At 36.5% G+C, this 13,558-nt stretch overlaps 1 protein-coding gene across 3 annotated transcripts in view; it reads right to left on the reverse strand.

Moving 5' to 3' along the window:
* TBC1D19 (TBC1 domain family member 19) overlaps positions 1-13,558 on the reverse strand; it is a 145,250-nt gene that overhangs the window by 89,818 nt on the left and 41,874 nt on the right. For all 3 annotated transcript variants that reach the window (XM_040486269.1, XM_040486288.1, XM_040486280.1), the window contains 4 exons: positions 10,614-10,688; positions 9,311-9,374; positions 8,074-8,120; positions 3,269-3,379 (listed from right to left, as the gene is read on the reverse strand). In XM_040486269.1, the coding sequence (XP_040342203.1) occupies positions 3,269-3,379; positions 8,074-8,120; positions 9,311-9,374; positions 10,614-10,688 (297 nt within the window). The remainder of the gene's footprint in view (positions 1-3,268; positions 3,380-8,073; positions 8,121-9,310; positions 9,375-10,613; positions 10,689-13,558) is intronic.

Below are 13,558 nucleotides of genomic sequence, written 5' to 3' on the forward strand. Positions count from 1 at the left end.
CACACACACACACACACACACACACACACACACACACACACACGAATTGTGGCTAGGAATGCCAGCTACATTACTAAGCAATGCAATTTCTGAAAAAAATATGACCCTTGATGATAAATTACATCTGAAACAGAAGACTTTGAGTGGACTATAAAAATCTATTGGAAAACACAGGCCTTAGCTGCCTGCTGTGGTGTCTCGAGAGGCCCTGGATGCTATGTCCACGTGCATTACAAGAAACAGTTCCTATCCTGTGTAAGACGTCCCTTTGTTGTACCTAGGCAACTTCGTCACTTACAATTGCCTGCCTTCCTTGTGGGGGCTGGAGGCAGCATAGGGTTGGCTGTAAGGACTCCTGGAGAAAAGCTACCTGACATACTGACATGCTGTTTTCTGCCCTGTATTATTCTACAAATCTAAGTGAATCTGACGCCAGGTTATGACCTATTGTATCCTGTGAGTGTGAACATAAATTCAAACCTGAAACCATTATTAAAGCTCATGATAAGTACTCATTCCCTAAACTGGCTTTAAAACATTTTTTTTTTTTAGTTTTGGTGTCTGCCTTTCAAGTTGGAAAATTTCAAATATCTGCAGATCCTGGGCTGGTAGGTCATATTTAGGAACGAGGCAATAAACAACTGACTGGAAGCTATGTCTGCAAGGATTGGGCATAAGATGCAAGGGGGGAGAGAATTGCAGGCATAGTGATGGAGGTAGGGGATGAGGATATTAGCCCGCCATTTGGTCAACTCTCACTTAATTCCTCTGTTTTCAAAACAGTGCCTCATTCTTGTACTGCTCTAAATCTGAAGTGGCTTGGGCGCCTGGGTGGCGCAGTCGGTTAAGCGTCCGACTTCAGCCAGGTCACGATCTCAAGGTCCGTGAGTTCGAGCCCCGCGTCGGGCTCTGGGCTGATGGCTCAGAGCCTGGAGCCTGTTTCCGATTCTGTGTCTCCCTCTCTCTCTGCCCCTCCCCCGTTCATGCTCTGTCTCTCTCTGTCCCAAAAATAAATAAACTTTGAAAAAAAAAAAAATAAATCTGAAGTGGCTAAATTCTTAGCCTTTATGATTCTTTTTCTCTAAAGAACCTGTCTCTGGTCTCCCGTGGGGAAGGAGAAGTCACCTGAATATGCAAGCTGGTAGGAGTATGGGGGTCTACTCTCTCCTGATATAGACTTTCACACAGTCTCATTTTCAACCCTGTGGCTCACCAAGGCTTTCTATATCATGTGGTGTTCTTGAGGCTTTCCAAAGTTCTATGGAGAAAATCATCTTGCTTCTTGTATCAGTCAGTATCCAGCCGGAAAATAGAAATCATCCCAGAAATGTGAACAGGGAAAAATAGAATTAAATTAGATGATGCAGAAAGTAACTATGACTTCTAGACTGATGAAAAGGGAACCAACAACTCAGGAAAGGGTTCTCCTTGTCCTCAAGACAGAGATTTAGACTTTTTTTTTTTTATGAAATGCTCACCATAAGTTGTAGTTGCCATCTGTAACCATACAAAGTCATTACACTATTACTGACTGTATTCTCTATGCTGTACTTTTCAGCCCTGTGACTTATTTATTTTGTAACCAGAAGTCTGTACCTCTTAATCCCTTTCACCTATTTTGCCCACCCCCTCATCCCCCTCCACTCTGTCAACCACCAGTTTGTTCTCTGTATCTGTGAGTTTATTTCTGGTTTTTGTTGGTTTGTTTTCTGTTTTAGATTCCATGAGATTCAGTCTTTCAAGGAAAGAAAATGGCTGCCCCAGGAAATGCGTGCAGGGGTGGGAGGTTGGTGAAGAAACTCGTCAGAGGGTACAGTCTGGAGCTGGCTTCTGCATGCTGATCTGCTGGCTTCTGAACACAGGGACCACAAGGGAAGCTCCTTTCTCTGGTTACAGTCTTGTGGTGTCCCTCCAGAACCCTCTATTGATAAAGCCTAACATCAAGCCAGTTAGTGAAAGAAAAATGTCTGTAAGATCCAACTCCAGCATAATAAAGCAAAACAAAACAAGGAAGATGTACAGCTGAGTGATTATTGACATGCCTCTCACCCGCACCTCCTACCTCTTAGAGAGACGCAGTAGGGCTTGACCCTCCTCCATGTTTAAGCCACGTACCACTCTCCCCCCAGTTCTCCAACCTGACACGCTAACAGAGCTACACATTGTTTGCTAGTTTCACCAAAGGCGGTATTTAAATTTCTGTGCTCCTTATTGTTTTGGGTGATTAACAAAAGAAGGAGTGAGAATTTCGTATTTCTTTCTTTTAATGTTTATTTATTTTGAGACAGAGAGAGAAAGAGAGAACATGAACACACACACACACACACACACACACACACACACACACACACACGAGGGGGCAAGGGGCAGAGAGAGTCAGAGACAGAATCCCAAGTAGGATCCACACTGTCCGTGCAGAGCTTGGGCTGGGACAGGGAGGGGGCCTCAATCTCACAAACCATGAGATCAAGACCTGAGCTGAAATCAAGAATCAGATGCTCAACTGAGCCACCCAGGTGCCCCAGGAGTGATAATTTCTTAGCTCCATTCAGGAATTCTCCCCACCTTTCTATAATTGCTCTATTTTAAAACTAACTTCCTCACCAAAATGTGACAGTTTCCAGAGCAAAGACCGTCTCTAACTCATCTTCCTTTCCCTTTATCTCCTTCAGTGCCTCATTTTGATAAGCTTAATACAGGTTGGTTGAATTAAATACAATGTACATTCTTTAAATATTCTTAATAAAATTCACAACTTATTTCAATCAGTTTTTTTTAAGTTTAATAGTTTATTTTTGAGAGAGAGAGAGAGAGAGAGAGAGAGAGAGAGAGAGAGAGAGAATCCTAAGCAGGCTTTGTGCAAGCAGCACGGAGCCCAATGTGGGACTCAAACTCATGAACCATGAGATCATGACCTGAGCCAAAATCAAGACTCAGACACCTAACTGACTGAGCCACCCAGGCGACCCTCAATCAATTTTATTGTCATATATCATGTACCTAAATCCCAACAAGCTGTCTTATAAATCTTTGTTTTTGATTAAAATGAGGAAAAAGCAAAAGCATTTATAAGTGCATGAAAACTCATCTTTAGTCCTACTAGCAAAGTAACTCACTCTCTATATAACATATTTACAATAAAAAAGAAGTTTTCACTTCATTATTTAATGAGCAGACAGCCCTATTGTTTTAGATATTTGCAGCACTAAAATGTTTCTCTAATGGTTGTCTTCTAAAATATGCAATATTTTGAAATGCTGATACTTACCAATTCAGGGATGTCTTTTACTTTCAGAGGAACTTGGATTAAACCCAAATGAGTCCTGAAACTAAGAGAATCACCATTTTCATAATTTGGGTTGCGAAGATTAATTAACACCTTTAAAAACAAATCCAACAGAATTGGTTAGTTTCTTTATAGGATGTTTACACCTATAAAATTGGCAGTGATATTCTTGGTGTATCACCACAAAATTAAAAACTATTTGGGGCTATGTATGTACTTTAATTACATTCTAAAAAACTATAAAATTATATTGAAATGTTAAAATATCATAAACATGCCTTAAATTTAATATTCTGATGATCTACCATATAAAAGTCTAAAAGAATTTAGTTAGAATGAAAAACATTTTGATGGTAATAAAAAATCAAAGCTGCTTGAATATTTAACCAGGGAAGGTGACAGAAAGATCAAAATTGCTTGATTGTAATATTTGCCAGAAAAAATTTCAGAATCAATTCTAGCCCTTTGAAAAAACAGATATTGACAAGATTTTTAGAAAAATAGTAGAATAATATTGCAGAGTATCGCCTCTAAATCAAACCCACAAGGAAAAAAAAATTCAGAAGCCAAACTAACAATTTATATACTTTTTAAAATTAGGCAGGTCAAAAAAGTCTTAGATATTTACATATCCTTTATGTAGGAATTGCACTTCTATAAGTACAATTAAGTACAAATAATTCTATAAGTACAAATAATTAAGATGTTTGCAAAGACAGTGCAGAAAGAATGTTAATGAAGTACTATTTATTACAGAAAAATGTGAAACAACTTAAACATTCCATTAGAGGGAGTTACTTAAATGAATTGTGGTTAATTCATATAATAAAATATAATGTAATTTGCCTCTATTAACACAGGTAATATATATAATAACATGAAAAAATATTCACAATATATGAAGTTAAAAAATGTGTAGTAACGTAATGGTTTTTGCTATGTGACAGCATTAAAGGTAATTTTTTAAAAGTTTTCTCCTTATGCATATTTTCTTGTTTTTCTAACAATAACATACATTTCGGGGAAAGAATAATTATAATAAAAAATATTTTTAAATTGGAACTCTTGAGAAAAAAAAAATCAAGCATCCAGTACAATGGCATGCACAGAGCTAGAGAGTATTATGTTAAGCGAAGTAAGTCAGTCAAAGAAACACAAATACCATGTGATTTCACTCGTCTGTGGAATTTGGGAAACAAAACAAAGGAGCAAAGGGAAAGAAGAAGAGAGAGGCAAGTCAAGAAACAGACTCTTAACTACAGAGAACAAACTGATGGTTACCAGAGGGGAGGCGGGTGGGGGCATGACGTAAATAGGTAGGTGATGGGGTTAAGGAGTGCACTTGTTATAAGCACTGAGTGCTGTATGGAAGTGCTGCTCTCTATTTTACACACCTGAAACTAATATTATACTGTGTGTTAATTAATTGAATTTTTTAAAATAGACTTAAAAAAATAAAAAGAATACAGCAAAGGAGATTATGGTGACAGAAACACTATCACATCTGAGGAAGGAATTAATGAGCTGATAACTAATCACTGATAAAATGGAATGTGCTAAAATGCCAAAACAGTTTCCCAAAACTGCAAGCACTAAATTAAGGCTAAAAATGTCAATAGTATTTGTTAAAAAAAAAAAATAATACAAATATAGCAAAGAGTCAACAGCGCTAAATGCAGACTAATAGGGAACAATGCAATTTTAGCCTAATAACATAAATCGTGTATCATACTGCACAGAAACCTCACACACGTAGGATAGGAAAGGGAAACTATGGACACATGGGTAATAGAAAAGAGAACATATTAGAAATGCAGAAGCTATACAGATATGATTATAGAAAATGTTCTTTAGTTAAAGAAGAATTTCAGCATAAATAATAAAAGGATCAATTCATCAACAGTCCCGAAAGAAACAGAACGTTATGACCATTAAGGAGAGAACAGTTAAAGATAGTCATACAAAAATTACATGAAATTTCAGCCCTGAAGTGCTAGAAAAGGGAAGAGTTTGGGAGAAATCTTTAACAAGCTAAGAGAAATAATGCCATCACCATAAAGGCAGTTTCTGACCAAACTAACTTCTCTTTAGAATTAAAAGAAGACAGTTGACTCTTGAACAACACAAGTTTGAACTTCAACTCAAATGCAGACTTTTAACAGTACAGTACTGTAAATGTATTTTCTTTTCCTTATGCCTTTCTTAATATTTTCTTTTCTCTAGCACACTTATTGTAAGAATACAGTATATAATGCATATTGACATACAAAATATGTGTTGGCTGTGTTATCAGTAAGACTTCCAGTCAACAGTAGTACTTAGCTACTTAAGTTTGGGGGGAGTCAAAAGTTATATGTGGATTTTTGACCATGCAGGGGGTCAGAGCCCTCGTGTTGTTCAAGCATCAACTGTATATTTTATGCTGGCAAACTAGTTTCAAAGACAACAGTTCAGAAAAGAAATAAAAGTAAAATGTGAAAAACTCATTCATTCATTTACTCGTTCATTCAGCGCCTATTTGTTGAGCAGCTATGTGCTAAGCACCGTTCTATCTGTTGGAGATAGAGCAATTAACCTGCAGCTGGTTTGTGGTAGCTCCATGCTTATCTCCAGAGACACCTGGATGTCTGGTGGTGACCCTTGGCCAAGATGGGATGAAATACACGAACTAGTCATTTATAATGTGCTACTTAATGTCCCAGGGAGGCAGTCCATATCAGTTTCACATTGCTTATTGAAAATGCACAGATTGCTAGCTTCTCCTGATTTACCAGTGGGGATATAAAAACCCCTGGGAAACCTTCCTTGCGCCTTGACTCCCAAGACCAGTGTATCTCACTTGTCTCTTAGCGGTTCCTACTCCAAAGACAAAGCTCATCCTCTGCAACTGAGAAAGAGCCCTGGGAGCTGAGCCTAGAAGTTTGGATCTCTTCGTATTTGCATGTGCTTTCTTTCTCTTGCTGAAAGAATGCCTTCTGTGGCTGCATCCTGTGAAGTCTTGTGGAGTCTTCAATTATCGGACTCTGTAACTGTTGCAACAGTGCACAAAACAGAATGAGAAGCTCCTGCCCTTGTGAATCTTACTTTTTTTTTTTTAACGTTTATTTATTTTTGAGACAGAGAGAGACAGAGCATGAATGGGGGAGGGCCAGACAGAGAGGGAGACACAGAATCTGAAGCAGGCTCCAGGCTCTGAGCTGTCAGCAGAGCCCAACGCGGGGCTGAACTCACAGAGCGCGAGATCATGACCTGAGCCGAAGTTGGATGCTTAACCAACTGAGCCACCCAGGCGCCCCGTGAATCTTACTTTTAATAGGAGAAGGCAGGCAATAAGGAAAACAGAAAAATAATATGTTATATAATGATAAATGCTATAAAGAAAAACAAAGTAGGAAAAGGCTAAAAGGAGTTCCAAGCAGGGAGCCGCAGAGGAAGGCTTTGTTGAGAAAGTGACATTTAAACAAAGACATAAGGAGTGAAGGAACGTGCAGACAAGTATCTGGGGAAAAAGCACTGTAAGCAGAGAAGAGGAGCGGAGGCCCTCAGATGGCAGGAAGCCAGGGGGAAGCATGGAGGCTAAAGTAAATGGAGTATAACAAATCAGGGGAAAGTAATAGGAGATGAACTCAGAGAACTAATGGGGTATCAGATCAAATAGCATGTTTCGCACCACTGTCATGACTTTGGCTTCTAAGTAGAATGAGATGGGAAGCTGCCGGATACCAGAGATGGCTTATTTGGAATGGTACTGAAATGGCTTCCTCTGGAAACTGCACTGAGAACAAATTCTAGGTGGGCAAGGGTAGAGCAGGAAGACCTTAGGAGGATGGAGGTAGGAGTAGTTGAATTCCGGATACATGTTGAAGGTAAAGTGGCAGGATTTGCTGATTACGTGTAAGGTACAAGAGAAAGAGCGGAATCAAAGGTAAGTCCGTTAAAATAATTAGTGAGCTCTAACCTACTTTATTTTCGATATGGTTTCTCAAACTTAATTAAGCTCATCATCTTTATTAACAGACCTGTTCCTTCTCCTGCATTCTCTATCCCAAGGACGTAGTACCTCTCTGCCCAGTTACCCAATCTAGACACTTAAAGATCTTCATTATCTTTTTTTTTTTTAATTTTTTTTAACCTTTTATTTATTTTTGAGACAGAGAGAGACAGAGCATGAACGGGGGAGGGTCAGAGAGAGGGAGACACAGAATCTGAAACAGGCTCCAGGCTCTGAGCGGTCAGCACAGAGCCTGACGCGGGGCTCGAACTCACAGACTGAGAGATCATGACCTGAGCCGAAGTCGGACGCTTAACCGACTGAGCCACCCAGGCGCCCCTATCTTTTCTTTTTCTCATACTCCCCACATCTAATCAGTTCCCAAACCCTCCTAAAAATCCCTTGCAAATCTGTTGAATTCTATCCAGTTCCAACACTGTTCTTTAGTTCAGACCTTTTTCGTGTCTTGTCTAAACTACTAGAACAGGGAAGGACTAAAAAGGGAAAAGATTCACTGAGCATCTATAGGTGCTAGGCAGCAAGCTACCTGATTTACAAGCTACCTGATTTACAGTTAGTATTTTTTAATCAAAATCTTCCTAATTGATTTACTTGCCTCTAATCTTTCCACATTCCAGTGTATTTTCCAAAAGCAATTTTCAAGCACAAATCTGATCATGTCATTCTACGGTTCTAGGGCTTTGTCCTTGGTGATTCCTCTGCCTGGAGACATCCTCATATCATTTCTTCCACTTTATTCCCATTAATATACCTATATTGATCCAATACAACCTACCTCCAGAAAATCCTTGGGTGCATAAACAGGTCTGAAAAGGCTTAAATCTGGAATTAAGATAGATTGGAACAACATTTCAGTTAATATAAGAATCCTTATTAATAACAACGTTAATGATTCTTTCACATGTGGCCGTGGAGCTGTATTAATTCAGACATTTGCGGAGTATCAATAATTTGTCATACATTGTGTTAAGTACTGGGAACACAAAAATGAAAGGGCAATCTCTTCCCTTGACGGCTTAAATGACCTATTCTAGAAGAAATTAAGTGTCTACCCTCATAAATTTATAATAAATTTATAACTGAATTGAAAACACAATGTCAGTATAACAAAGTTCTATATGAGAATTCTCAAAGTACCTAGAATACAAATAATACACTCTTAGTGAATTCCTCTAGTTGTATTAAACTGTTCTCCCTTTTGAATTTCTATAACACACTGCTTTCTCTATTACAGTACTTATTTCTTGCCTGGTTCCCCATGCTTATTTTTAAAGAGGAGTGTTGAGGGATTATGTACATGTCTACCAATACAATTCTATGCATCTATTGATCACAGTAAATGAGACATAGCTGTCACCCATTATATGTTTATAAAATTGACTCTATTTTAACCATTAAAATGAGCCAAAATAAATTCTTAAAAACATTTTAGAAGTCTCAAAACTTTTTACCACTTAACCTATTTTTAACATCTCAATGTTATTAAAGCTTGAAAAATATTTACCTTAATTACGAATCTAAGAAATCCATTGAATGATTTAATCTATTCTTTTATAAAAATGTTTTCAAATGCTGTTTTAAAAAGGATAATTGACTTAAATATTCTCAAAATATTATAAAACACTGGTGAAAGTTAGGAATTAAAAAAAATTTTTTTAAATGTTTATTTGAGAGAGAGAGAGAGAGAGAGAGAGAGAGAGAGAATCCCAAGCAGGCTCCATGCTGTCAGCACAGAGCCTGATGCGGCTCTTGAACTCACGAACTGTGAGATTATGACCTGAGCCAAAATCAAGAGTTGGACGCTTAACCAACTGAGCCACCCAGGTGCCCCCAAAGATAGGGATTTTTAAACTGCACGGTAGAAGTTTAAGCAAACAAAGTAGATGACAGTAATTAGTGGGGAAGGAAAATGGCTATCTTTCCAAAAGAATTGCTAATATTGTTGCTTTGGATCCACAATTAAGAAGGCAATCTTTCCTACTACCAGATTTTGAAAAAGGTTGCTCATATACCTGGTTCATCAGTTCCCATTTCATTCCATTTATTGAGAAGTTCTTTCTGTTCTCCAACTGGCCTCTAAAAAAGGTAATTTTAAAATTGGTTTCATTTTGTGAAGCTTAGCAATGCAGCTGAAAAATAAGAATAACTTATCTAAAAGGTTGAATAAGCTACCATAACATAAGAAAAAAATCACTTCACCGCACATGGTGAACTTTTTTTGGAATTATTCTTAAACTTTTGTTATTTAACTATGATATTATATCTAGTCTCAATGGCTCAGTTAGAATATGGTGCTAAAGAGTCCAAGAAAAGAAGAGAAATGATCTCTATAGGCCAGTAAATTTCATAAAGAAAAACTGCTCCTTAGCCACATACTACATCTCTTACCCCATCCAGCAACCTCAGAAATGCATCGCAAGGGGGACTGGCCAAGAGAGTATGACTGTGGGTCAGTAGCATCATCTTCCTACATGAAAGACAGTATATTACACAATACTACATACTTAGGCAGTTTTCCACAGAAATTTATCCTTTTTTAAAATACCATCCTTCTGGTGCCTTCCATGACTTGTCCTTGGAGATTATCTAAAGTTCATCCACTATATCCTGTCTACTAGCAAGGAATAAATAGCAGGTAGGGAAAATAAAGCGAAGAGAAACTTCTTCTCTCCTACTCGTGAGCAGCCAAAAAGAATCCAGAGCATTCCTCGAGTGGCTTTTCTCTCCCTTTTTATCTTCCCCCTCAAAGCCCACAGTGACAGACAAATGTTGAGAATTTGATCTTTTAGATCTAATGATACTACTACTAGAACTAAATAGTTCTGCAGAGAGATGACCAATCATCCTTCCATTCCCTATGTTAACACTGAAAGATGGTACCATATTGGCTATTATAAGAGGATAACATGCCTAAACTCCATCTCGTATTCAAAACATATGGCTATTGTGCTGATTAGCCAAAAATAAGGAGACCAAAGGTAATTAAAAATTTTCAAGTGCATTTATAACATGTATAACCTTTACAGCCAAATCTCTAAATAATCTATAAGTAGATTATATATTGTATTTTTATTTATTCTCAAGATATGTTCATTACAAAAAGTACTACAGCCTATATAATAGAAATCTATATACAGTACATCCACGTAATTGTCCTTTTACAGATTTTTGTTTCAAAACAAACTGATATACTGTTTAAAGAGAGATAAATCTGCCTAACAATTACAACTTCGTGGTACTTCTAGCACTCGATTCACAATAAAATATTTAAATATTAAAAGTACCTTTTGAAAAAAAAAATAAAAATAAAAGTACCTTTCGTGCCAATGGGATACTCAGTTCAGTGCACATACTATTTAAACTCTTCAAAATTCTTTTTTCCCAACTTCCCTGAAATATAGAGAACAACTCATTATTGTTTCTGGTTAACAATACCAAAACGAATTTTTAACAAATGAAAGATATTATGAGTTATATAGAAATGGTAAGTTTGGTTGAGATTGGTTATCTTCATTCATTAGTTCACTCAACAAATGTTAATTACTGCCTACTATGTGCCAGATACTACCCTTGGTGCTGTGAATTAAGCCATGAACAGAAAGTCTCAGTTCTCACGGAACTGACTTTCTAGAGGAAGATGGAAATGAGGACAGATCAAAAAAAAAAAAAGGAGAAGAGGAAGCAATCAGCAAGTCATAGGGTGATAAACATTTTAAGAAAAAATAGCAGATAATAAAAAGGTAAATTACATTTAAGTATTTTGTAAACGTTTGATACTCAGAAATCCCATTAATAACCTAGTGAAAATAAAACTTTATAGAAATTATTATACTGTAATTTTTCCTAACATGACATTTCAGTCCTAAATACTTCAGCATGAATGTTCTAATAAGAACCTTCTCCTACATCAACACAATACCACTATCACACCTAAGAAAATTAGCAATAATATTTCATATCACATACTATTCAGCCCACATTCAAACTTTTCCAGTTGTCCCCAAAATATCTTTTATAGTTTTTTAAAATCCAGAATCCATTGAAAATGTATGCATCACATTACATTTGGTTGTTATGTCTCTTTCCATGTAGCTGAATCTAGAGTCTCTTTGTCCTTTTCTTTTTCAGGATATTGACTTTTTTGAGGACTCCAGACCAGTTACCTTTTAGAATGTGTCATGATATGGATTTGTCTTACTGGTTTTTCACAGTAAGATCTATCCCCTAGATCTCTTGTAAACTTGAAAAAAGGAGTTCTTTTTAATAGTCAGTCATGAATTGATTATCCACATATACCATATTTTAGTAAATCCTTCTTTTTAACACCAAGGTAAAATGCCAATATTTTTTGGTCTTTTAACTAAAATATGCCTTTAGGCTACTTCTAACTCACTGAAAGCAAAATAAAATAATACCTAAGCTCCAAAACTTAGACCAAGAGAGGAGAAAAGAAGAGAACTATATATTACATTATTGATAATGTACAGTTACATCCCATCCAGTCAACACAAGTAGAATAATAATAATAATAGCTCCTTTCTGTGGTTGTTATAAAGATTAAAGATGTAAAGTGCTTGGAACAGTGACCTAATAATGATAATAATCATTCAATAATTGATAGCTTTACTATAGCTTTCATCGTTCATAGTTCCCTCTTTAACACACATATTTAAATACATTACCCTCTGTACCCGGAATATACTCTCCATGCTCTACTCCCAACCCCAACATACTTACTCCTACTTTATCTGAATACACCTTATTCACCTTTCAGACCTTCACCTCTATTAAGCCTTCTGTTCCTGGTCGCTCACCCCAGATGGTATCAGGTGCCTGTGCTTATAGTCTCTCTCGGCCCCTTTCTTCACCCATCACAGCACATAGTCACACTTTGTCTAGCACATGATAGATGCTAGATGATTACACAGATTTCTACTCTAAGTAATACTGAAAGCATTTAAAAAATTTTTGATACGATGGCCTAAGCAATGAATGAACAAAAAAGCATTCATCTATATGAGAAATACAGAGCTGTGTGAAGTGTATAAGCCTTAGTCTACTAAATATATAGAAATAGATTTTTAGGAATAAAAGAATACTCTTCATAAATTCTATTAAATACTCACAAAACTAACCCCATTTACTGGCTTCTTTTCTTTTCTTTCTTTCTTTCTTTCTTTCTTTCTTTCTTTCTTTTTTTTTTACTGTGAGTATTTCTCTTAGATGCACGACTTAAAACACATTTGAGAAACTTATTCACGATCAAACATTAATTATAGCAACATAACCTACTTCTACCTCCAACATCCTTATCCTCAATTTATCTGAATAAATCTTACTGAACTTTCAAGTCTCAGGTTGAAATACTATTTTCTCTAATAAGCCTTCTGTCACTTGCTTCCCCCACTCCAGACTGTGGTGGAAGGAGGTATAAGAAAGCTTATTTAAAAAAAAATAAAAGCAATTTTAATTCAATCATTATATAAAAATAAAATCTGCATGAAGACTAAAAATCCAATCCCTGGATTTGTATAATTTACCTTATATATAAAGAACCAAATTGCTACTATTGAATTATGATTCCAAATACTCTCATTTTTCAACCACACATAAAAAGGGCTCTTGAACTGATTAAAAGACAATAATTCTTGGAAATAAAAATAAAAAGTTGGGGTTCCTGGGTGGCTTAGTCAGTTAAGCATTCAACTTCATTTTGGCTCAGGTCATGATCTCACACTCTGTGGGTTCCAGCCCCATGTCGGGCTTCATGCTGACAGTCTGGAGCCTGCTTCGAATTCTCTCTCTCTCCCTCTTTCTCTGCCTCTCCCCTGCTCGCTCACTCTGTCTCTCTCAAAAATAAACATTTAAAAATATTTATTTTGGTAAAAACATCTCATTCAGGTATTTTCTATAAAGTACAATTTTTAAATGATTAATCATAGTTCTCCTAAATGGATATCCCAGGCTACCAAATATTTCAATTCACCAACTTGAAATTGAATGTAATTCAATTAGATGTAACTAGAGATGTAATATAAAGAGAAAATAGTTACCAAAAAAAAGTTACACAGAAAAGAGATCAGACGTTAGAAAGCATTCTGAAAGAGTTTGGAAAAGAGCTACAAAATTTACATACATTGCTTTATTAATCCTGTGAGATATGTATCATGAATGAGGAAACTTTCAAAAAGAACACATAAAAGTAGAATGAAAAAGAGTGTTAAGAATTGAAGCAATATTGAGCAGATCTTTATTCAATT

This window comes from Herpailurus yagouaroundi, unplaced genomic scaffold (assembly GCF_014898765.1).
Source record: "Herpailurus yagouaroundi ecotype Mexico unplaced genomic scaffold, PumYag 28, whole genome shotgun sequence".
NCBI classification, from domain to species: Eukaryota; Metazoa; Chordata; class Mammalia; order Carnivora; family Felidae; genus Herpailurus; species Herpailurus yagouaroundi.